This window comes from Lynx rufus, unplaced genomic scaffold (assembly GCF_022079265.1).
Source record: "Lynx rufus isolate CCGP_SWC_20201006 ecotype Redwood Valley unplaced genomic scaffold, mLynRuf1.p SCAF_8, whole genome shotgun sequence".
In the NCBI taxonomy this organism is placed as follows: domain Eukaryota; kingdom Metazoa; phylum Chordata; class Mammalia; order Carnivora; family Felidae; genus Lynx; species Lynx rufus.
This window is the reverse complement of record NW_025814896.1, coordinates 62344842-62367407: the sequence shown is the minus strand read 5'-3', so window position 1 is coordinate 62367407 and position 22566 is coordinate 62344842. Positions and strand designations below refer to the sequence as shown.

The 22566-nt window shown below is 36.6% G+C and overlaps 1 protein-coding gene across 2 annotated transcripts in view; it reads right to left on the bottom strand.

Annotated features, from left to right (window-relative positions):
• TMEM131 (transmembrane protein 131) overlaps nucleotides 1-22566 on the bottom strand; it is a 245368-nt gene that overhangs the window by 41583 nt on the left and 181219 nt on the right. The window contains exons 12-25 of one of the 2 annotated variants that reach the window (XM_047068675.1): nucleotides 22314-22422; nucleotides 18764-18872; nucleotides 17796-17949; nucleotides 17532-17702; nucleotides 16348-16458; nucleotides 16117-16251; nucleotides 12144-12248; nucleotides 10695-10781; nucleotides 6387-6539; nucleotides 6211-6286; nucleotides 5924-6041; nucleotides 3207-3345; nucleotides 2983-3092; nucleotides 2453-2519 (exon numbers count right to left, since the gene is read on the bottom strand). In XM_047068675.1, coding sequence (XP_046924631.1) covers nucleotides 2453-2519; nucleotides 2983-3092; nucleotides 3207-3345; nucleotides 5924-6041; nucleotides 6211-6286; nucleotides 6387-6539; nucleotides 10695-10781; nucleotides 12144-12248; nucleotides 16117-16251; nucleotides 16348-16458; nucleotides 17532-17702; nucleotides 17796-17949; nucleotides 18764-18872; nucleotides 22314-22422 — 1644 coding nt within the window. The remainder of the gene's footprint in view (nucleotides 1-2452; nucleotides 2520-2982; nucleotides 3093-3206; nucleotides 3346-5923; nucleotides 6042-6210; nucleotides 6287-6386; nucleotides 6540-10694; nucleotides 10782-12143; nucleotides 12249-16116; nucleotides 16252-16347; nucleotides 16459-17531; nucleotides 17703-17795; nucleotides 17950-18763; nucleotides 18873-22313; nucleotides 22423-22566) is intronic. The other variant, XM_047068676.1, reaches the window with a different exon arrangement.

Genomic DNA, 22566 nt, shown 5'->3' with positions numbered 1-22566 from the left:
TCGAACTCACGGACCGCGAGATCGTGACCTGGCTGAAGTCGGACGCTTAACCGACTGCGCCACCCAGGCGCCCCGGTAATGATATTAATCTTAATAAATCTCAGTCTTTGGGCACATGCATTTTTACCATTGTGTGATAAAATGGGAAGTATGCATATAGCACTCCTGCTGCCTGCTGAAGTACCATGTTGTCTTGAGAAGCTATCATTTGAGATACAAATAGAATTAGCTGCTTTTCTCATGGAAAACCATTTACAGTTGGAAGAATGATTGACAGTTAATCTGTGGTTATTCAGACTTTGATATTTGGTGACAAATTCACAAAAATGAAGTGCATCTATCCAATCAAGGACCAACAACTGACGTATTTGCTGCCAATGATAAAATTCGAGTGAGAAAATTTAGAATTATGGGAAACTTGAATCCAGCCCCTGTGAACTTCACAGCCTCCCAATAGTTAAAGAATTCCCTGATGAGACTGGTAGTTGTATTAATGAATATTATTTTTTTTGAATTTTATAGAGTGAATCATGTCAACATTTGGAAGCTCTGCATATCTAGATGAACCAATATTTTCTGAATGACTGATGCATGGAGTTAGAATTAATTAAAAAGGCAATTAAGATACTCCTTTTTTTAATTTGAGAGAGAGAGAGAGAGAGAGAGCGAGCGCATACACATACAAGGTGGGGGTAGGGGCAGAGGGAGAGAGACTGAGAATCTGAAGCAGGCTTCATGCTCAGCACAGAGCTGGATGCAGGGCTTGATCCCATGACCCTGGGATCATAACCTGAGCAGAAATCAAGAGTCGGATGTTCAACTGCCTGAGCTACCCAGGCACCCCAATCTTTGGCCTTTTGTATAAAAAATCTCTCAGTTTTAATTTTTATTATGCTAAATATGGATAGATATAACCCACATAAACAAAAAAATCTCTTTGGAGTCCTGAATAATTTTTAAGACTATAAAGGAGACCCAATACTTTGAGAACCACAGTTTTATCAGCACTATAGAGAACTGTGATAGAATTTATCGTAAGTTCACCCTAAGACCTAGAACTTCACATTTATAATAAATTTCTGAAGTCTAGAGTATTCTCATTCGTCTTCCTACTTCTCACAGTGCCTACACTTCAGTGTTTTATATCTTGCAAATAACACAAAAGAACTTGTATTCAATAAGAAAAAAAGGTAAAAATTAGCTCATTTACTTCTTATGTGTATTTCCATCCTTATCAAAGCAGAATGAAAGGAATTTCTGGTTACTGAGATTTCTAATTTTTTGGAATCTAGATAACCTTGAGCTTATTATTAGGTTGTCACTCTACGTATGGAAAAAACAGATTACAAAAAGATTCCAAGAGAAGGGCATGAGACTAGAATATATGATTGCCTAAATTTCAGTCTAGTGTTCTATTATTTGGCAGAAGAAAGACATATTGAGAATTACTTTCCTATACAAAATTGACTTAAAGACTATATAAAAACTATTCTACAAAGGTTTAGCTAACATATGCTTTAGAGAATAAAACACAAAACTATGGGAAAGCACACACATATTTCAAGAACTATAAAATATCTGGTTTAACAGGCTAATTAGTGATTCCTAATCAGCAATGACCATGTGGCATGAGTATGGGCAAGGGCTCTGGGATCTGAGAGAACTAGACTTGAATTTGGCCCTGCCAGTTATCACGGGTATGAACTTGGGTTAAGTTGCTTTCTTTTCCTGAGACTTCTTTTTCCTGCCAAGTGATCAAGGGAAATACCTCCTGGGTTACTAGTAATTGCTCAGCTTGGCTACTATAATGACTATGTGAAATTATAAGTGTGAATGTCTCTGGCACATGCTCACACATACTAGATGCTCATGAAAAACTGGGAAAGGTTCTTCAACATAGCCCCCAAATACTAAAAACACTTTCCACTGCTTTTCTTTCCTGGCCTACTGAGCCACAGATTGTCTTATCCAGTCAACACTCACCATGGTCTTCCTACATATCAAGGAACCAACTGAAGGGCTTCCCAAGTGAATTTGTTTAATCTGTTCAACAACCATGGGTTTGGCATTCATTGAGCTTACAATTTTATTAGGAAGTAACCAAAATAAAATTTTAAATGACTGAGCTGATTATTTTGAGGCTTAATAAAAATAAATTATGTTAGTTTATACCGCATTTATATATCCTCAGGGTTTCTGGTTGTCATTATTATAAAACTTCATGAGCTTATAATGCCTGCAAACAGGAACCTTCTATCCTGTGTGCCTCATGTTCTAAATCCCATCCATTCCTCCTGGTTTTTTGCCTCTAAAATGATTACTGGACTGCTTTGACTTCTTTAGTAACCTGCCCTTCAGTCAAATTTCAGGGTAGTCAGTAGTTTTCTTCCAAATTTGCTCTGATCATATCATAGTTATTTCTTTGGAATTAGTATGAAGTTTACATACTTACAGTGTTTCTGAAGACTTGGAATTCTAGTGTTCTTAAATCTATCTTTGCAACCTTACTCAAGTTAAACCTAAAATAAAAAATGTACATATATTTCTTCATAAACAGCATCATAATTAATTAGGGGGTAAAGAGTAATTATTAAGTTTGTATTTTATTTGCAAATTACCTTCTGGCTGATTTTGAGGTCAGTATTACATTAATGGCTTTCCAAAAATTAAATGCCACAATTTATTGTTAATATTTTGCTCATTTTTTTAAAAACTAAAACATTTGAAAGGTTCCACTTGCTTTCTCTTTATAATTTTTTAGAAAGGAGTTCAACATTACTTTTTCTTAAGCTGAAAACTTTTCTAGATACTTAAATACTTAGATATAGCTATATCTCTCCCCAGTACTTCCTCTCAATTTTACAGATCTAGAATTTCTCTAAGCCAATTCTATTACTGTATAAGCTGCAATAAAGTTTTAAATGTATAAAATAATAATCAATGCTAATATGGAACATTTTGATTATTTAAAGCAATGCTTACCTTGATATTAACTTATCTACAAAGACTGAAGGATTGGAATATAAAGCTAGAGGAATAAATTGTATATAGACAGGAACATCTGCAGGATTTTCTAAAGTAATCTCTTCTTCCTTAAACAAAGTAACAAAACAGTAATGAGAGGTTTCCACAGTTAAAAGTTAAGGGTAGATACTTTATAACCCTATTATATATTTCCCAAAACCAAGGTCATTCTGAATACTTACTGAGGAGCAGTTTGTATTAGTAAGTGGAAATTTCAAGTGCCGGGGGGAGCTAATTATAGAAGGCCAAGAGAGCTCAGCAGTGATTTTTGACAGTATATTTTTTTGAAGGTCTGTATTTACTTCAAATAAAGCGCTCAATCTAGAAAAAAATAATTTGTAAGTCACTATATCATTAAAAAATTTTTTTCAAATGTTTATTTATTTTTGAAAGAGAGAGACAGTGCGTGAGTTAGGGAGTGGCAGAGCGAGAGGCAGAGAGAGAGGGAGACACAGAATTCAAAGAAGGTTCCAGGCTCTGAGCTGTCAGCACAGAGCCTGACGCGGGGCTTGAATTCACAGTCAGATCATGACCTGAGCTGTAGTCAGACGCTTAACCGACTAAGCCACCCAGGCACCCTTGTAAGTCACTATATCAAAATAAAATATTTGAATTTTCTGAATACGATCTATTATTATATTCTTTTTTTTTCAATGTTTATTTATTTTTGGGACAGAGAGAGACAGAGCATGAATGGGGGAGGGGCAGAGAGAGAGGGAGACACAGAATCGGAAACAGGCTCCAGGCTCTGAGCCATCAGCCCAGAGCCCGACGCGGGGCTCGAACTCACGGACCGCGAGATCGTGACCCGGCTGAAGTCGGACGCTTAACCGACTGCGCCACCCAGGCGCCCCGTATTATTATATTCTTAAACACAGTTTTATTTGCTCTGATATTTTACTACACTTTTAATAGACATGTATGAAGATGTCTCTGTTTTGGCACAAAGAGCTGCCAAAGTCTCTATCACTGATCACCTGTGTTGTTTTTTGTACCAGATATGTAAAGGACAAGGCAGGTATACACAGATAACATATGGTGTTAAGGGGATCCTAAAGGATCCTGCATGCCTAGTGGAAAGATCTAGACACCAACAGCAGGCTGCTGATGAATATTCATCAGGACAACCTATGGGATGGCAGTGCATTGCTTGGCATATGGCTTTCCCTCTTTGGGATTAAAAAATGAAGGAAAATCCTGACATGCAATGAAGATGTTAGTTGAAGTGGTAATACATATGGGGCCTTTATACAGATATATGTAAAGTTATCAGCAATATTCAGGACGTCATCTGAGTATTTCCCTACTTATGACTGTTCAAGAACCAGCTGTTTAGAGACCAAGAACACATTTCCTAAGGAAACAATATTACACATGGGGCTAAGGTCCCTGGGCCCAAACACTGAAGCCTACTTTAACCCACAATACCAGTGAATACCAATACTCTATATTGGTAAGAATACAGGCTTTACAAGACTAGAAACAGAAATTCTCTGTAACATACACAGTGACACGGTAGGAGCGGGGAGAATGCCACACTCACTGTGCACCTGGGACGTGATGGTACGGGGTAGATGCAAAGCCCAGCTCTTTAGCAGTGGAGTGTTGGGCACAGGTGGAGGAAGGTAGGGCTTTTGGTGGGTAGGAGGGGAAGACGTTGCTCGATAGCACTCCAAGTTATGTATTCATAATATTAAAATTTGGAGACTGTCTATACATTGTAATGTCTGTAATGGAAATGTTGGGGACGAAGAACTATTTTATTGAGTGTTCTCTTGAGTGAGTACATCAGAAGTCTTTCTGTACTTATTTTAACCATTTTAAAGTACAAATTTAACTCTCATCTGCCATAAGAAATCTTTCCACAGCAGATAGTTCAGATAAACAGAACGCCTTAAATTCAATTGCTAATGGTTTGAAAAATTTAGTACCTATAAATGAGAATATCCTGATAGTGACAAATAGATTCAAATTAGGCAAGTGGAGAATAGCAGTTTTTTTTTTTTTAACATTTTAAGTTTATTTATTTTTGAGAGAGAGAGAGCACGCATACATGCACACACACACAAGTTGGGGAGGGGCAGAGAGAGGGTCACAGACTCTGAAGCAGGCTCTAGGCTCTAAGCAGTCAGCACAGAGCCCAATGCGGGGCTCGAACCCACGAACTCTGAGATCATGACCTGAGCCAAACAAAGTTGGAAGTTTAAACAACTGAGCTACGCAGGCGCCCCAAGAAGACCAGTTTTTATCAGCTGCCATAGTATCATTATTCTAGTCAAATTCTCTGCTGAAGCATAAGAAAGATTGTACTTCTACATTCCTGAGTAAGTGTGCATCTACTTTTGAATCCAGGTGTGGTAGTGATTTGTCATTAGCACATTTTCTGCCTGCCAAAGATATATCGTTGAGCCTATGTGAACTGGGCTCTGTGTGCCCCCTAACAGTTCAGCATTTGAAAGGGAGGAGGTAGTTCTTTTCGCAATGAGCAAACAGACACTTGGTCTCCATTGTGGGATTAAACCCAGGACATGTTTTCTCTGCCTCTAACAGAGGTCAGTGGTAGGTAAAAACTTTCTTTCTTACGCAAATGGCTGTATCTAAGGTGAACACTGTATTCATCCTATATAAAGACAACTTCAAATAGTTCTTTGATTTTAAGGAACTATCTAGAGCACTGGAGAAACGAACAAAAATGGTAGTGTGTATATTTCTAAGCAATATGCAATTAAAATGGCAATTCAAGATGCCTCATTAATAATTTTCTGAAGATAAGGTGTTATTTTCTTAGCCATAGAGAAGTAAAATAACCTAATACAAGAATAACATCTAGAAAGTAACATCAACAGGTACATTTCGAACTGGTAAAGATAGCTAAAATACTTCAAGCAAAACCACTCACCTATGACCTGAATTTTCCTTTATTCCCATCCATCCTTTGAACAAGCTTTGATGCAAATCCCAGTCAGCATCCCAGGTGTCTTCCTGCATGGCTACACCAGGCTGTACTTTGGGTTCGGCTAAAACAAGGAAACATGTATTATGACACGTTTAGCCCTACATCTATATCCACTTGTCAATTTTCCTTCAAATGATTTCCAGGGTACCAAAGGATAGAGTGGCGGCCTTTCATCAAAAAATATTTTGGGCAGAATGAAGGGCATGAGAGAGAATAGCAAGATAACTTACATTTGGATAGAAAAGGCAAGCCAACATAGCAATGATCCCCACACTGCAGTCCAGGATCAAAATAAATGTTTGCAATCTACAAAGAGGCACAGGAGAATTGTGAATCCCAAATCCACAGAAGGTCACAATAACACAATACTAACACATGGGAATCCTCAAACACAACGTTTTCAAACCTTTGACTTTTTTCCTGGCTCTAAGTCTTCCTTATTGCCTCGTAACCGTTTGTAGTAAAATCGCACATCTTCTGACAAAGATCGTATTTGTTGTATCTTCACCTTCTGTGAGAAGGAGTTCATAATATTTAAGCTCTGATGAACTATTTTCCCCTGAAGGAAGAAAACAAACAAACTCATTTGTATGTGGTTGCATTTTCTTAAGAATACACAATTTAGAGGTGACAGACATATTTTTCAGAAACTGAAGCCCAAAGGATACTTAGAATTTTTATCACTTAATAATCTCTAATTTGTTAATCAGAGCCCTCTCAAATATATCTATATTGCTATTTCTGTGTGTGTGTGTGTGTGTGTGTGCGCGCATACACACACACACACACACACACACAAAATTTGTTTTTTTCACGGCCTGTTATAGAAAAACTAGCAGGACAAATCTCTGCACTCTTATGAAAATGAATTAAAATAAGAAAGTAAAAAAAAATGTTCACACTTGATGTTAAAAAAACGAGGATGCCAACAGAGACAGCTCTGAATAAAGGAAATGGTCACTGTCAGTTTGTGAAGCAAGGTTTGTTTACCAAGGCCAGGCTGCCCCCAAAGTATCCAAATTCAGGATGAAAGAATTTAATTCTAAAATCAAAAGCCAAACAAGACAAAAACAAAAATCAGATTTCCTTAGGAAAAATTTTTTCTTTTTAAAAGAAAATGTCATTTGTACCAAAAAGAAATGAGATACCTTTTAAAAATACAGGTTATCAAGTATCTTATTAAAATAGCAGGCAGATTAAATGACTAGATAACCAGTGACTGCTCTTATCAACTGTATGCTTCTCCTTATGATAGGGGGATCAGATTTTAAGTAAAAAATTGAATGATTTATATAATCCTCAATAAGAATTATGTTAAAATCTTTCTTTTGTTTGAGTACAGAATTTTACCTTATAATTTGATTCCTAGTCATTTGAAGAAGTCTCGAAAATGATCATACCCACTGGGCTAATATTTGGTACTAGAAGACACAGAGGTTAAGAGAGTGTACAGAGAAAAGAGCTGAATGAAGGTGAGGTTCTAAGTAACACTCATCATTTGCAGCCTGGCCAGAGGGAAACAGCAGAAAGCTATGAGAGGCCAGGTGTGCTGCTATGATGGGGAGAACACAGGAGCAGGAAGTACAAGGCCTTTCACAGCCCCAGCTTGGCCTCTAACCAGCTGTGTGTTCCTGGCAGTTACCTGGTCTTCATGCACCTGTAATAACCACTTCACTCAAGTCCATGTCTTGTCTTTCAGGGGGGTGGGGATGGGGGTGGGGTCAAAAGAGGTAACAGATACAAAAGTTTATTTTACAATGGTATTCAAATATTAAGTATTAAACTATGAGTTACTTCAAATGTTTATCTGGAGGTACTGTTTTCATTAGTTGGCACGAATATACTCCACTAGATAAGAGATTTTATAGAACCTGATGACTGTTATGGGCTGAATGTGAACTCCTCTCCCCTCATTCATATGTTGAAATTCTAACCTTCAATGTTCTAGTAGTATTAGAGGTGTGTTGCAGAGAGGTGATTGGGTCATAAGGGTGGAGTCCTAATGAATGGGATTAGTGGAGAGACAAAAGAGCTTGCCCTTCCTCTCGGCTCTGCTGGCTAATTGAGGTTACAGTGAAGACAGCCATTTGCAAAACCAGGAAGAATGCCCTCCCCAAACACCAGATCTCCCAGCACCCAAAACTGTGAGAAGTAAATGTTTGTTGTTTAAGTCACCACAATATGGTAATTTGTTATAGCAGCCTGACTAGTGCAGTAACATCAAGTTAATTTGTGATTCCAAGCAAATATTTGGTCCTGTAAGCCACCTGAAGATATCTAGAAGTTCGACCCAAAGTAGTTCAAAACCAACACCTTGTTTTTATACAGATGCTTTCTCATTTACTCCATCCATGGGCCTTTCACTGTGTCATCTACTGAATTATTCCCTTCTAGGGTTTATTCTGTGTTTAATATCACTGACTGAAAAGGCAACTGAAGAATGGAACAAGGTCTTTTTGGATAAATAATGAAGTCAAGAGTTCTGTACAGTCAGTGCAAAGTGGAATCACAAGACAAAAATTTCATTAAGACCCAACTTAAATGTGTGGGACCTAGTAACTCAAAATTTATATTTTTAAGTTGCTCAACTCTGAATTTAGGTTTATTTAAGATTTTACACTGCACTATTTCTCTTAACCCATCATGTCTCCTTCCACAGGGTAGGGGACACTTCTACATTTGTCCCCATGTACCCTGAACTGACCATATCATCTTTCTGCAAAAAGCAGTGGCTGTCTCTTGATTTCCCTACTTCTTTTCTCCTTGTTCTCTAGGTTCAAACTCTAAGTCATATTTTTGACTCTATCTATCCTACCCATACCTGCCTCAATTAGTAGGACCTTCTCAGGATATTCAAGCACAATTCAAATGTGAAATGTCTCTTGCCTAAGTTCTTGTCTCCATTATTTTGCTCCTTCAGCCACCCATTATCTACTAACTGCCTGCTTTGGGGATAAAAGATCCTTCATTCCTTTCCTTGATGAACTCAGAGTCTTACTGGGGAGACCAACACATAAGGCAATATTTAAAGCACATGTGAGGCCTGTTGCAAGAGAGGTTATTTAAAATCATTTTAAGATCACACATGTAACACCTAGTAATGTCTAGTGGAGTCAAGAAATGGTCAGGGAAGAGATGACAATGGAATTGAATCTTGGAAGACAGTGTAGTTCTTTGAAGGTAGGGGAAGAGGAACGGCATTCAAGACAAACAGCCAAGGCTTAGAGGTATGAAAGGGCTTTATTGCTCTGCCAATGCCCTAAGCTCAAACCTCTTCTTGACACTTCTCATACAGATTCTGTATGAGTGCCTAGGTTGGCCTCAGGCACTCTATTGTCACTTCCTAATTCACCTTATATTTACTTCTGCCAGAAAAAAACAAAAAAACAAAAAAACAACTTTAAACTCAGCTCTGATGATGTCAAGCCTCTGCTTAAAAACTTTAAATTTTCATGGACTTAAATGTGTTAATGTTTTTTTTCATGCTATCACTCCAACATGTCATTCCATCTTCTTAAATCTCCCTCCATTCTTTTTTTTTTTTTTAACGTTTACTTATTTTTGAGACAGAGAGAGACAGAGCATGAACGGGGGAGGGTCAGAGAGAGAGGGAGACACAGAATCTGAAACAGGTTCCAGGCTCTGAGCAGTCAGCACAGAGCCTGACGTGGGGCTTGAACCCATGGATTGCGAGATCACGACCTGAGCCGAAGTTGGATGCTTAACCGGCTGAGCCACCCAGGCGCCCCAAATTTCCCACCATTCTTTTTTTTTTATTTTTTAAAAAAAAAATTTTTTTTTCAACGTTTATTTATTTTTGGGACAGAGAGAGACAGAGCATGAACGGGGGAGGGGCAGAGAGAGAGGGAGACACAGAATCGGAAACAGGCTCCAGGCTCCGAGCCATCAGCCCAGAGCCTGATGCGGGGCTCGAACTCACGGACCGCGAGATTGTGACCTGGTTGAAGTCGGACGCTTAACCGACTGCGCCACCCAGGCGCCCCTCCCACCATTCTTATCAAACTGGGCAACTCACTACTTTGTAAAGCCATCTCAGACTTTACTGCCTCTGTGTCTATACTCAGGTTGACTCCAGGGTCCTGAATTCAAGTTTTTACCTCCCCTATTTTCCCTGCTAAAAGAAATTCTAAGCCAGTTTACATGTACCTTTATCAATTACATATGTATTTCCCTCACAGCACTTCATTTTTATACTTTTTAGGGCACTCTCTACATCCTGCTTTACATTTATGCACCATGGACCCATTTCCCATTCTTGATCGAAAACTTTTTTTTTTTATTATTTTTTTTTTTAATTTTTTTTTCAACGTTTTTATTTATTTTTGAGACAGAGAGAGACAGAGCATGAACGGGGGAGGGGCAGAGAGAGAGGGAGACACAGAATCGGAAACAGGCTCCAGGCTCCGAGCCATCAGCCCAGAGCCTGACGCGGGGCTCGAACTCACGGACTGCGAGATCGTGACCCGGCTGAAGTCGGACGCTTAACCGACTGCGCCACCCAGGCGCCCCGATCGAAAACTTTTTGAGAGAAGGAACTAGTTCTCTTTGTGTCTCCTGTGGAAGCTGGCTCAATGTCTTACCTTAAAATAAGTGATTAATAAAGAATAACTGACTTTACTGTTAGGTTATAGGGACACAGAGGTAAAGGCAAAGAAAAAAATTACAAAAAAAATCTATAAATTAAATCTCTTACTGGAAAGGAAGGTGGAAGAACCATATGTTTTGGGAAGCAAGTCAGTGAACCCACTGCGATTACAGCCTTCACAGGAATTGTTAGAATCTGTGGAGTGAAGTAGACCATAAGGAAATAAGTGTTTAAGTCTGAGATTAATCTTGATCATTACTGCATAAGTTTTGAGGATGTAAAAAAACTCAACTTGGGACTTATATTAGCAATAACCAACTCAAAAGTAATATTAAAATTACCTACATATACTGTTTAACTTGACCAATGTACTCCATCAAATGCTCTGAAATATAGTAAATTTCCATGTACTGCTCAGTGATTCAAAGAAAACATGGTAAATAAGACCAAACAATGGGAAAGGAATGAAGAGCAGATTTTCATAATAGGTTATTCTGCAGATTATTAATTTAACAAGGAAAGTCAAATTGTACTCCTAAAACAATGTATGAAAAACAGCATTTTCTAGAGTTACATAGTTCTCTATTTTTTGTATATAGTAATAAATTAACATCAACTTAATTAAAAAAGAGTTGAACATTATAGATTTAGAATATCAACTCATACTCTATTTATAACTTACAAAGATACTTGTCTAAGATATTTTTTCCTAGTTTTCATTTTTATCCATACTAACAAAAACTTGTCATAGCTATGAAATGCACTTATTTGTATTATGAGTGATTAACAGGAATTCTTTACTTTTGGAGGTAATTTGCCATACTCCCCACAAATCATTTATTATTACTTTAATTCTAATTATTATTTTTACATATTATTATTATATCACTAATTATGTTTATTCTGAATTCACTTTCATTCATGTGGGGGTGGTATATGATGAAAAAAGGTTGGAGAATAAGGGCAGCAACTTGTTGAATCTAGTAGTGTTCAAATTCACAAAGAACTGCTAAATATTAAATTAAAATACTTAGGTGTGGCAGAAATATATCCATTCAAAATCCCACTAAATGCAACATGTTAGACACCACAAGGAGTCTTTCACTCAATGATCTTCACTTTGCCCTTGACTTAGAATGACTCATGTAAATATAATCATAAGAACTCAAATTAAGATGTGAGTTCTCGACTGTATCTTCCTTTTTGGAAATATCACACAGGATGATATTAATGATTGCAGAAGAATCAGTGATCTAATTCAGGAATTTCAGTCAGGGTCTTTGCAGTGCTATAACCTAAGCAGGTTTCTAACAGAGCAATTGTAAGTGTGCCAAAGCCATTTTTCTCAAGTTGTTTTCAGTTAAGAGGTTTGGGTTTTATCAGAAAACTATGAGCTAATGAACACCATTGTTTTGTAAACTATTCTCAAAAGCTCAGTTTTTAAGGTTATGAAACAGATAAAGTGTAACTTTATCAGTAAACTTAGTTGTTTCTATTGAAAACAAAAAAAGGACTAAATCAGAAATACCTCATTGACATGAATCCCCATAGTCTTACCTCATAGTCTGTGGTGATCTGTATGGCTCCATCATGAATCCCTTCCAGTTTTTTTGCAGTAAGTTTGACTCTGAACACTGCAAAATAGCCTGAAGCTAATATTACCTGTATGTAGTAGAAATGACATCATTCATTAGCCTTGCTAGCTCAAGTTTCCTATTAAAATGGTAAAGAGAGCTATTGTGATGAAGTGATTTCTGAATTCTTATGTATGTCTAATGTATGACAGTGAATTGCCACACCATCTTGTACAAATATCTCAAAATAATGTCCATCCTTTGATACTTATTCCATGGGCCACCAAGAAAACTGGCTTCCTGAGGAACAATCTGATTCCCATCTACCAAGATGGAAAGGGGTATGGTCCTCACACATCACACCTATACCCGCACAGACAAAGAGGGTGAGAGCTGGAGCAAAGGGACACAGCTTTCCACCAATCCTTCAGCTATTTTAGGGCACAAGTACAAAGTTGGTTCTGTTTCAAGTTCTGAATTTAACTGTCACATTAATAATCATGCCTTCAAAGCAACTGAGATTATTGCGTCATACAAAAGTGTCAAATATAATGGAAAGAAAGAAGAGTTAATAAAAATTTGAAAGAAGTATGGAAATTTTATCTGTTTTCTCAAGCTATTTGCTGATGTTTCTGGCATTTACCTCTTTTTAACTGAAGTATAGTTAACATATAACATTGTATCAGTTTCAGGTATACAACATAATGATTCAATACTTGTATACATTATGAAATGATCACAATAAATCCAGTCACCATCCATCACCACACATAATTAAAAATTTATTTTTCTTGAGATGAGAACTTTTAAGATTACTCTCTTAACAACTTCCACATACACAATACAGTATTACTAATTATAGTTAGCATGCTATACATTATATCCCCATGATTTTTAACTGGAAGTTTGTAGATTTTTACCCCCTTCACCTAGTTTGCCACCCCTACCCCCCACCTGCAGCAATCACCAATCTGTTCTACCTATGAGCTTGGTTTGTTTTATTCTTTTATATTTTATATCTAAGTGAACTCATATAGTATTTCTCTTTCTCTGTCCAACTTCTTCCATTTAACATAATGCCCTCAAGGTCCATCCATGTTGCTGCAAATGGCAAGATTCCATTCTTTTTTATGACTAATATTCCTGTGTGTGTGTGTGTGTGTGTGTGTGTGTGTGTTTGCGTATCAACCACATCTTCTTTATTCAACCACTGATGGTCACTTAGGTTGTTTTCATATCTTGGCTACTGTAAATAATGCTCAATAAACATGCAGGTGCATATATCTTTCTAAATTAGTGTTTTCGTCTTCTTCAGATAAATATCCAGAAGTAGAGTTACTGGATCATATGGTAGTTCTATCTTTAATTGTTTGAGGAAGTTCCACACAATTTTCTACAGTGGCTGTATCTACCAGTAGATGAAGGTTCCCTTTTCTCCACATCCTTGACAACACTAGTAATTTCTTGTTTTCTGACAGCCATTCTGGTAGGTGTGAGGTGGCATCTCATTGTGGTTTTGATTTGCATTTCCCCGATGATGGCTGATGTTGAACATCTTTTTCATGTGTCTGTTGGCCATCTGGATATCTTCTTTGGAGAAATGACAATTTAAATCCTCTGCCCATTTAAAAATCAGACTGCTCATTTTTTTGCTGTTGAGTGGTATGAGTTGTTTTACATACTGTGGATATTAACTCCTTATTGGAAACATGTTTTGCAAATATCTTCTCCCATTCAGTACACTGTCTTCCTTTTATTGATGGCTTCCTTTGCTACGCAGAAGCTTTTTAGTTGGATGTAGTCCCAACAGTTTATTTTTGCTTTCGTTGCCTTTGCTTTTGCAGTCAGATCCAAAAAAATCATCACCAAGACTGATGTCAAGGGACTTACCCTTATGTTTTCTTCTAGGGGCTTTATGGGTTCAGGTCTTAAATTTAAGTCTTTCATCTGGTTTGAGTCAGTTTTTGTGAGTGGTGTGTGATAGTGGTCCAGTGTCATTCTTTCCACACTCTCTTCAATTGTGTACAGTTTGTGAAGCTGTACTTCAATTATTAGTAGTTATATTTTATCTAGAATTCACATTTACCTTAAAATAACAAATGTCGACACACCAAACAGACTCGCTTTCTCCTTTTTTAGAAGCATTTTCTGTGTTGGTTTTGTGCAATTCTAACACTTTCATCATGACTCCTGCTGCCCAAATCAGAACACAGGTCTGAAGGTCATGGACTTGTTGGCAATGTGTATTTCATAAGGAACAAGATGCTAATTTAGTTCATAGCTTTGGGTTTTGGGAAAACAGTTGAAAGTTTAGGCACTATAAGCTTAAAAAAATCATTTTGTGGAGTTGCTATTTTGAAGTTGGCAACTCACTACAACTTCCTATTTTAAGAGTTCATAACAATGATCTCATCTTTTTGTCCCTTGTTTTTAAATTTAGAGTTTCATATAAAAGCTAATTCTAAAACCCTAAATTGTCAAACAGGCTTTCTGTTGTTAAATGGACTTCTCAAATTTAAATAGTATGTGTTAACATATGCTATTTATTGTTAGGAAATGATCCAGATTTCTAGAATTATTGGGTTTATAATGTCTTACTAGGAAACAGAAAACTCAACCACGTGGGAGCAGATATACACATGATTTGACTCTTTACTGTTGAAAGGAATACATTAATGGCTGGCCTAATTATTATCTGTTTTCAGCATTCTATTTCTATTAAAAATAAAATCTCATTTGCAGTGACAAATATTACTTCTCATGGATATATCTTTGTTTTAAAAGGAGGCTTTATTTTTGAATCAAATTTAATACACTATAAGTTACTGAAATATACACACCCATAAATTACCACTATTCACAAATATCTGATTATGTAGCTTGAATGCTACATAGTTGCAATTAGAATATATGTCAGTACTGTTTTTCCCCCTTTTCATAAAACCTCTTCCAAGCTTCTACACACAATCATCAAATTTTTATTTACTTCATATTCAATCATAAAATCATGATTTACTTTATGTACTGGACTGTTCCCAAGTATTTGAATTATTAGTAATGTTACTATAAACATCTCCATTCTCTCAAGCTTTTACTTCTTCAAATTATTTCCACAGGAAAAATTCCCAGGAGTGGTATATATTGCCAAACTGCTCTCCAAAATAACGATTTTTGGGGATCCTTCTAGTATAAACTGTTTAAATCAATTTTTATAGCCTATGGCATTCCATGGAAGCATATTTGTCAACCATCTCTGTGCGTAAGGACATTTTATCTTTCTTTTGTTAAAACTGCCACAAAAAGTTCTATCCTTAGCTTAATGGATAATATGTTAAGCTCCTCCTCACACAAGGTGACTCTACTAGTTCTGTTGTGAGTAGGTATAAACTCCAAGTTCCACTTTCAGTAGTGGAAAGGGCTTTGACTAATATATCTGTTATCTCTGTTTCATGCTCCTTTATGACCAAATGTACCTATTTATACAACAGAGTAGAAGTACAAGGGCAGATCTAGAAAGGAATCAAACAGTGTTTGCCTCACTGATACTCTCTTCTCATCAGTACAGAAAACTGGCCACAAATATTCTGTATAATCGAAAACACTTTCTGCCAGTGTGCAGGGCCATCTTTTTGGCCAAGTAAATTCAATGAACACAGGGTTAGTTTAGTACCTATGGGAATTTCTCTTATAATGACACTTGTGTTACAAAGAGATTAAAGTTTTGCTATAGAACTTTTTATGACAAGGCAGAACTTACTCCTTTGGGCTTCAAGTGCCCTCAATATAAAAGGAGGGGTTGAAGTAGATTACCCGCAAGAACCTTTTAATATCAAATAACAAATGTTACTATGAATCTCACAAAAATATTAACTGAAATATGTGTTGTAGGAATAGTTTTTTACTTGGGGTTTAGACATACATCTAAGTTTAAGGCAACAATAAGAAAATTTACTTACTGATGACTGGTCTGATAAAGAGGATTTTTCTAATTCTGGAAGGCTTGAAATTATTGTAGTTCTATTGCCTTTTTCAGAAGCTACAAGTTCTATCGATAAACCGTCTCCTATGATGTGCCAACTTTTTATGGCCAACTTAAAAAAGAGAAAGATATGAAAGTGATTATTGCAGCACTAGCATAAAATCCTTAAATGTGATTTAGAATAAAAACATATATATATTTTTTTTACCTCAATTGGATTGCTGTTTATAATTGCAAATAAAATGTTACTTGCTTCTGTAGCACTCAATATGCCAAAATCTATGAAACGTTCCTCTATTTTAGGGGGTAATACAAAGTACTGAAAAGATATGAAAGAACTAGATTAAATATACAATCACATTTACATAAAAGAATGTTATCAAGAGAAAGTAGCTATATAAAGATATCCTAAGGTTTCTATATTTTATGTCAATAAACACAAATATACACATATATAAAATATAATTAAGCATTCTGTACAATGAAATATTTTGAGTAATCAGAAATGAAAACATTCATAGTCTCTATGGAATAATATTGCTTCTCTAAAGGCACATAAAAGAAATAGGAAGATAAAGTACTAGGGAAGGTTAAGTGGAGCCCTAGAGGATGAGGCAAAAAATCCTTGGTCTCAGGAAACATTATGCATTCATGAGAGCCCATGATATATAATTATTCAAGCAAAACAAATGAAGAAGTGGGATAATTCTGCAAGTCCCCCCAGCTCTGAAATTCTTATTGATGTTGGCTTTTTGGAGAACTACATCTTTATATGTTCTAATTTTCTTTTTAGCTTTTATATCTTTCTTATCAGTTTTATTTCTTATCTAAAGTTCTTTCATTGATTATCCTAAGGACAGCTTAGTTTGGATTTTTTTCCTCTGGCTTATTTTCTGTATTAGAAAGACCTTTATTCTTTCCTACTATTCCCAACTGTGTGTCTTTACCACCTTACTTTCATCTTTATTATTTGACTCTCTTCTTCACCTTGTATTTCCTAGTTTGAGTCATCTCTTCCTTAAATACTTTCCTCTTCACCCTCCCTGTAGTATTGTTTTTTTCTGCTTATTATTTTCTCCTACTTAGTTTGTTTTTACTTTCCCGATGATTGTAACAGTTTAAAAGCAAAACCAAGAGAAAGCACAATGTGGGAAAGATCTAAGTACAAGCTGTAAGGGAAGGATTCAACCGTGACATGATAAGAGATGGCCACTGGGAAGGATGAAAACCAGTTATCTGAAAAGTACTGACTGAGGAGGGATGACACCAACTTGTAGAGCTCAGAAAATGGCAAAATTTAAGTATGTACCTGTACAAAATGATTGCATAATAATAGCTGAACACACAAAAGATGGGTAGAGTTAAAATTTTAAAGGTAGGTAACATACTTACATCTAAAAATCCTGTATATACCCGCACAGGTAAATGAAATTTAGAAGCATTGGTAATAAGTAAAATATTGTTATCTATGTGCATGGATGATGTGGATGGCATAAAAAACAGAGTAAAAATGTATCCTGATTCATTTGGAAGAATTAAGACTGGTTTGCTGAAATTGTGAACCTAGGAAGTGAGGGGAGAGAAAAAAAACAATGTGTCAGCATCATCTAGTTGATAGGTTAGTAAAATTAAAAGTATGGGTGTTCCCAGACATACTTTAAACATTGTTTTGGCTTCTTCTGGTAGCAATACATCATGAATGAGGATTGCAAAGCTGAAAGTGTTCGTAAGGTAAATTGGCCTTTCCACAGGATCAGCAGGACTGTCTCGGATGTGAAATAATGTTGCAGCGTGATCAAATCCCAAATAACTATTTGAAAAAACATAAACAAATCATTTTTACCTCCATGTGTTAATTTAAAATCTAAGTTTTTCTGTTTTAATAACTTTACATTTAGCATTAAGGACATAACTGGAGAAGTATAACTATAAATATTTTAGAGATTGCACATGATTTAAAACAAAACTTAGCTTACAAAATATTGACATGTAATATAAAGAATTATTCTCTATTGAATTATATGCAGTCAAGTAAAATCAAGGATGTATTAACAGAAAAAGTTTTAAGCTACTTAAGAAAAATCATATTCATCATTTAATTGCAACCAGCTTTGTTAAAATGAGTCCCTACCAAGAGGGATATTGAACTATTATTATTTCAAGTATAATCAGAAAATGAACTACATATTTTACTGCCCATTTATAAAAACCTGTAATTCTAGAAGACTGTTTATAAGTTTATTAAGGAATATAAATGATTTTGTTTCAAGTGACAATATAACTTAATAACAAGCCACAACTGACTGTATGTTACAGAAGGAATTACAGAAAGGAAACAGCTTCAATGATTTGAATATTATTTAAAAAACATAGATTCACTTTTCTATTGTATTACTGAATCATTAAGACTTTATTTAAGCCCACATTATATCATCCTATTTACCTTTTTCTTCTAAAAAAGTTAAACAGGAGATTTTTCTCCTTTACAGTGGAAGTTGTTCTTTTCAACAATTCCATGGAGTTTATGTGAATTTGGATACTACTTTTGCTAGGGTCAATGAGTAGGAAAACAAAATTTACTGATTAGTGAAAACTTAGAAAGCTTACTTTAAAGAGAAACTCACCCATCTAAAACTTCTGCTTGATATGGTATTTCAAGTTTAGAATAACTCTTTTCCTTTGCCTTAACAGTTATTTTCCCAGAAAACTGAGACGGTTTTTTTGCCTTTGATGCTAAAAGGAAGCATAAAAAATAATCTCTGTCACCTTTTGCTATCAGAGGTTATATACAGAGCAGGATGAGAGTGACTTGATGTAAGCTGACAAAATCTTAAAAACAAAGCTGAAGTTTCAGATTGGCAAAGAGGAGACTTTTACATTTTACATCAAATTATCACACTTTTTATCCAAAAGAAGAAAAATATTTTAATTTCCAGTAATGGGATTAAACAGATAAGGAATTAACAAGTGAACACAATTCAGGAGGGAAAACACTGTATTTGAGCTATTTCCCTAGAGCCATAAGCCATGACTTTCCTCACACCAGGGCTTCTCAACCTGGGCACTAGTAACGTTGTAGGCCAGGTTAGTTCTTTCTGGGGTGCAGGGGCTGTGCTGTGCTTTGTAGGATGCTTGGTGGCATCCAGGCCTCTGCCTGTTAGATAGCAGTAGCAGCCCCCAGATATGACAACAAAAATGTCTGTGGACACTGACAAATGTCCCCTGGCCTAGGAGGCAAAACTGGCCCCCATGGAGAACCCCTGGTTTACAGCTGTGTTAAGAAATAACATTCCTTGTATGGCCAGAGTCTTGTTATAAACACCAAGAAAGTAGCATGGTGCAAGAAGCATCCGGTGTTGTGTATTAGCCTACCCGAATTCATAGTATAAGACTCTCCCTGCCATCATATTGCCCTTACAGATGAAGTAAAATCTTTACATTTTGTAGCAGTTGTGAATAAATCCATCTGGAATTACAGAAATAGATTCAGTTGGATCCAATCTGGGTACCCATTAGATGTTCTTTTCAAAGCAAATAAAGAAGCTGTTTATCTTTATCCTACTTAAGGTACTTCAGAAACACTTCCAGTTAGTTCTGCAAATGTGTGTAATCCAACTTTAGCACAAACAACAACAACACAACAACAACAAAAAGGGTATGACATCTAGTATGTGGCTATGTACAGACAGTGATTTCAGATTTTAAAAACTCCCCCTCTGCCCCCCTTTCCCCCCCAAATAAGAAGGGGTGCCTGGGTAACTCAGTCAGTTAAGTGTCCAACTCTTGATTTTGGCTCAGGTCATGATCTCGCGGTTCAGAGGACTGAGCCCCACCTCAGGCTCTGTCTGCTCCACATGACAGTGCAGAGCCTGCTTGGGATTCTCTCTCTTTTCCACGTGTGCACACATTCTCTCTCTCAAAATAAAAAAATAAACTTAAAAAAATGCCTCCCATTAAACCTCATTTCTTTCTGCTTGTTATATGGCTATTACTAGGTTTATTATTTTAGGAGGCTGTACAATATTCCTACTATGGATGGGAGGATGGAAGGGGAGGGAGAAGGTGACACCATTCCCATGGTAATAGAAACCACTTTTTTTTTTTAACATTTATTTTTGAGAGACAGAGAGAGACAGAGTATGAGCAGGGGAGGCGCAGAGAGAGAGGGAGACACAGAATTCGAAGCAGGATCCAGGCTCCGAGCTGTCAGCACAGAGCCCAACACAGGGCTCGAATTCACAAACCGCGAGATCATGACCTGAGCCAAAGTTGGACTCTTAACTGACTGAGCCACCCAGGCGCCCCTAAAAACCACTTTTAAGAAACGTATCATTTACTTTTTTTTTTAAAAAATTTTTTTTTTCAACGTTTATTTTTTATTTTTGGGACAGAGAGAGACAGAGCATGAACGGGGAAGGGGCAGAGAGAGGGAGACACAGAATCGGAAACAGGCTCCAGGCTCTGAGCCATCATCCCAGAGCTCTACGCGGGGCTCGAACTCCCAGACCGCGAGATGGTGACCTGGCTGAAGTAGGATGCTTAACTGACTGCGCCACCTAGGCGCCCCAAGAAACGTATCATTTACTTTTAAAAGATGCTTTTCCTTTATATTAAATTTTACATAATTTAAGAAATACTATTTTAGCATCTATGATCTCAGGAGAACCAACATTATTGACATTCATTTATATCAAGAAGGGAAATACTGCACTGGGTTGTCAACTCAGGAGCTGGAGAAGAACAGTGTGGGAGAACTACATAGGACAACTGTTACTGGTGAACACACCCCCACTGCTTGGATTTATCAGAAGGATGGATCCTAAACGTTCTTAGGGTCAGGAATTACTACTGGCCGCTCTTCTTAGTAAGAGAAGACAATGTACTTGCTGATGCTAATACTGGTGGACATGACTGTGGTATCCCAGCAACAGAGAAGATAATTTATCAAAGATCTGGAAATAACTGTGGCATCAAAACCTTCTGCAGTACTATTTCTTGATAGCTGGGTTATGAAAGTATGCCACATATTTAGTTGTGATTTCTTAAAAAAAACTTTTTTGAACATTTTATTTATTTATTTTAAGTAAGTGCTATGTCCAGTATGGGGCTCAAACTCATGACCCTGAGATCAAGAGTTGCATGCCCCACTGAATGAACCAGCTAGGTGCCCCTTAATCTTGATTTCTCTGGGAGTTTTCTCTGAGCTCATGGGATGAACACTAAAGCTTGGCACCCAGATTGTGCACTGCTCCCGATCCTCCCCAGAGCCCTCAAGTGCAAGGAGTAAGCACAGATGCCCTCACAAACACTGTGCAGAGTCTTCCAGTATTCTGCTATACTCGGTAGATCACAGTGATCAAATGCTCTCTTGTGATGAGGAGTGCAGATGTGAAATGTGGGCTACGAGCAGAGGTGGCTCCATCATAAAGCCAAAGTATAAGCTTCAGGGCTCCTCACCCTGCAAGGGCCCTTATGAGAAAAGCCCCATTTGGATTTCAGTTCTTATTAAATGTAATTACACACATAGTTAAGCAGCTATCAAATCACTATTTAAAAATTTTTGTGACAGCAAATTCAATAAATGTTCTAGTATAGGGGATAAAGCTGGATAAAAACATGCTATTAAGATATGTTAAAGTCTGGGTTAACATTTCAAATATCAAAATATACAATATATATGTTTGAAATCATAGTAATCTAATTTGACAATGCTATCATAAAGGCTATTATTTTAGGTAGGCAGAGCTGTCTTCCCTGTTTAAAAAGCCAATATAGGAAACTGTTACAGGGAATACTTTATTTCTATTCTCAAACATGCTTCTGAAACTCAAATACATTATCACTCAATTACAAAAAATAATGACTTCATAATTAAGGTAAATACCTTAAATACTATATATTCACTAGGTATATATGTGAAAGCCCAGATTACAAAAATTTAATTCCAATCCTAATGTATTTGCTAATACTAATTTCTCTTTATGAAGCTGCATTTTCTTTCATGAAGCAATCAAATAAGAATTTGTGATGGTTTATAAGATAAACCAACCTAAGCAGTAATACAAAATCTGACTGTAAAATGGTCAGGGTTTCTATATGAAGATGTCAGTACAGATATCTTCTAGTTTATCAAAATAAGATCACCCCATTAGAGAGTGAAAGCCGAATACTTACCATCAAAACTAATACTTGCAACCTTGGTATATTTACTTTCTGAAGCTTTTAACGTAATTGGTTTAAAGTGTACCGTTATAGCGTCATTTTGTGGTGTAGGTCGAACACTCTGCAAACAGAAAAAAATATGTATCATTATTTTAGTCTCATGGTTCAGTTACATTACACTGGAGAGTGTACTGGAAACATGCAGCAGAATAAAAAAATGGAAGTTTAACTTTATGCGCTCCCTTTAAACAGAATAGGCCAGGGG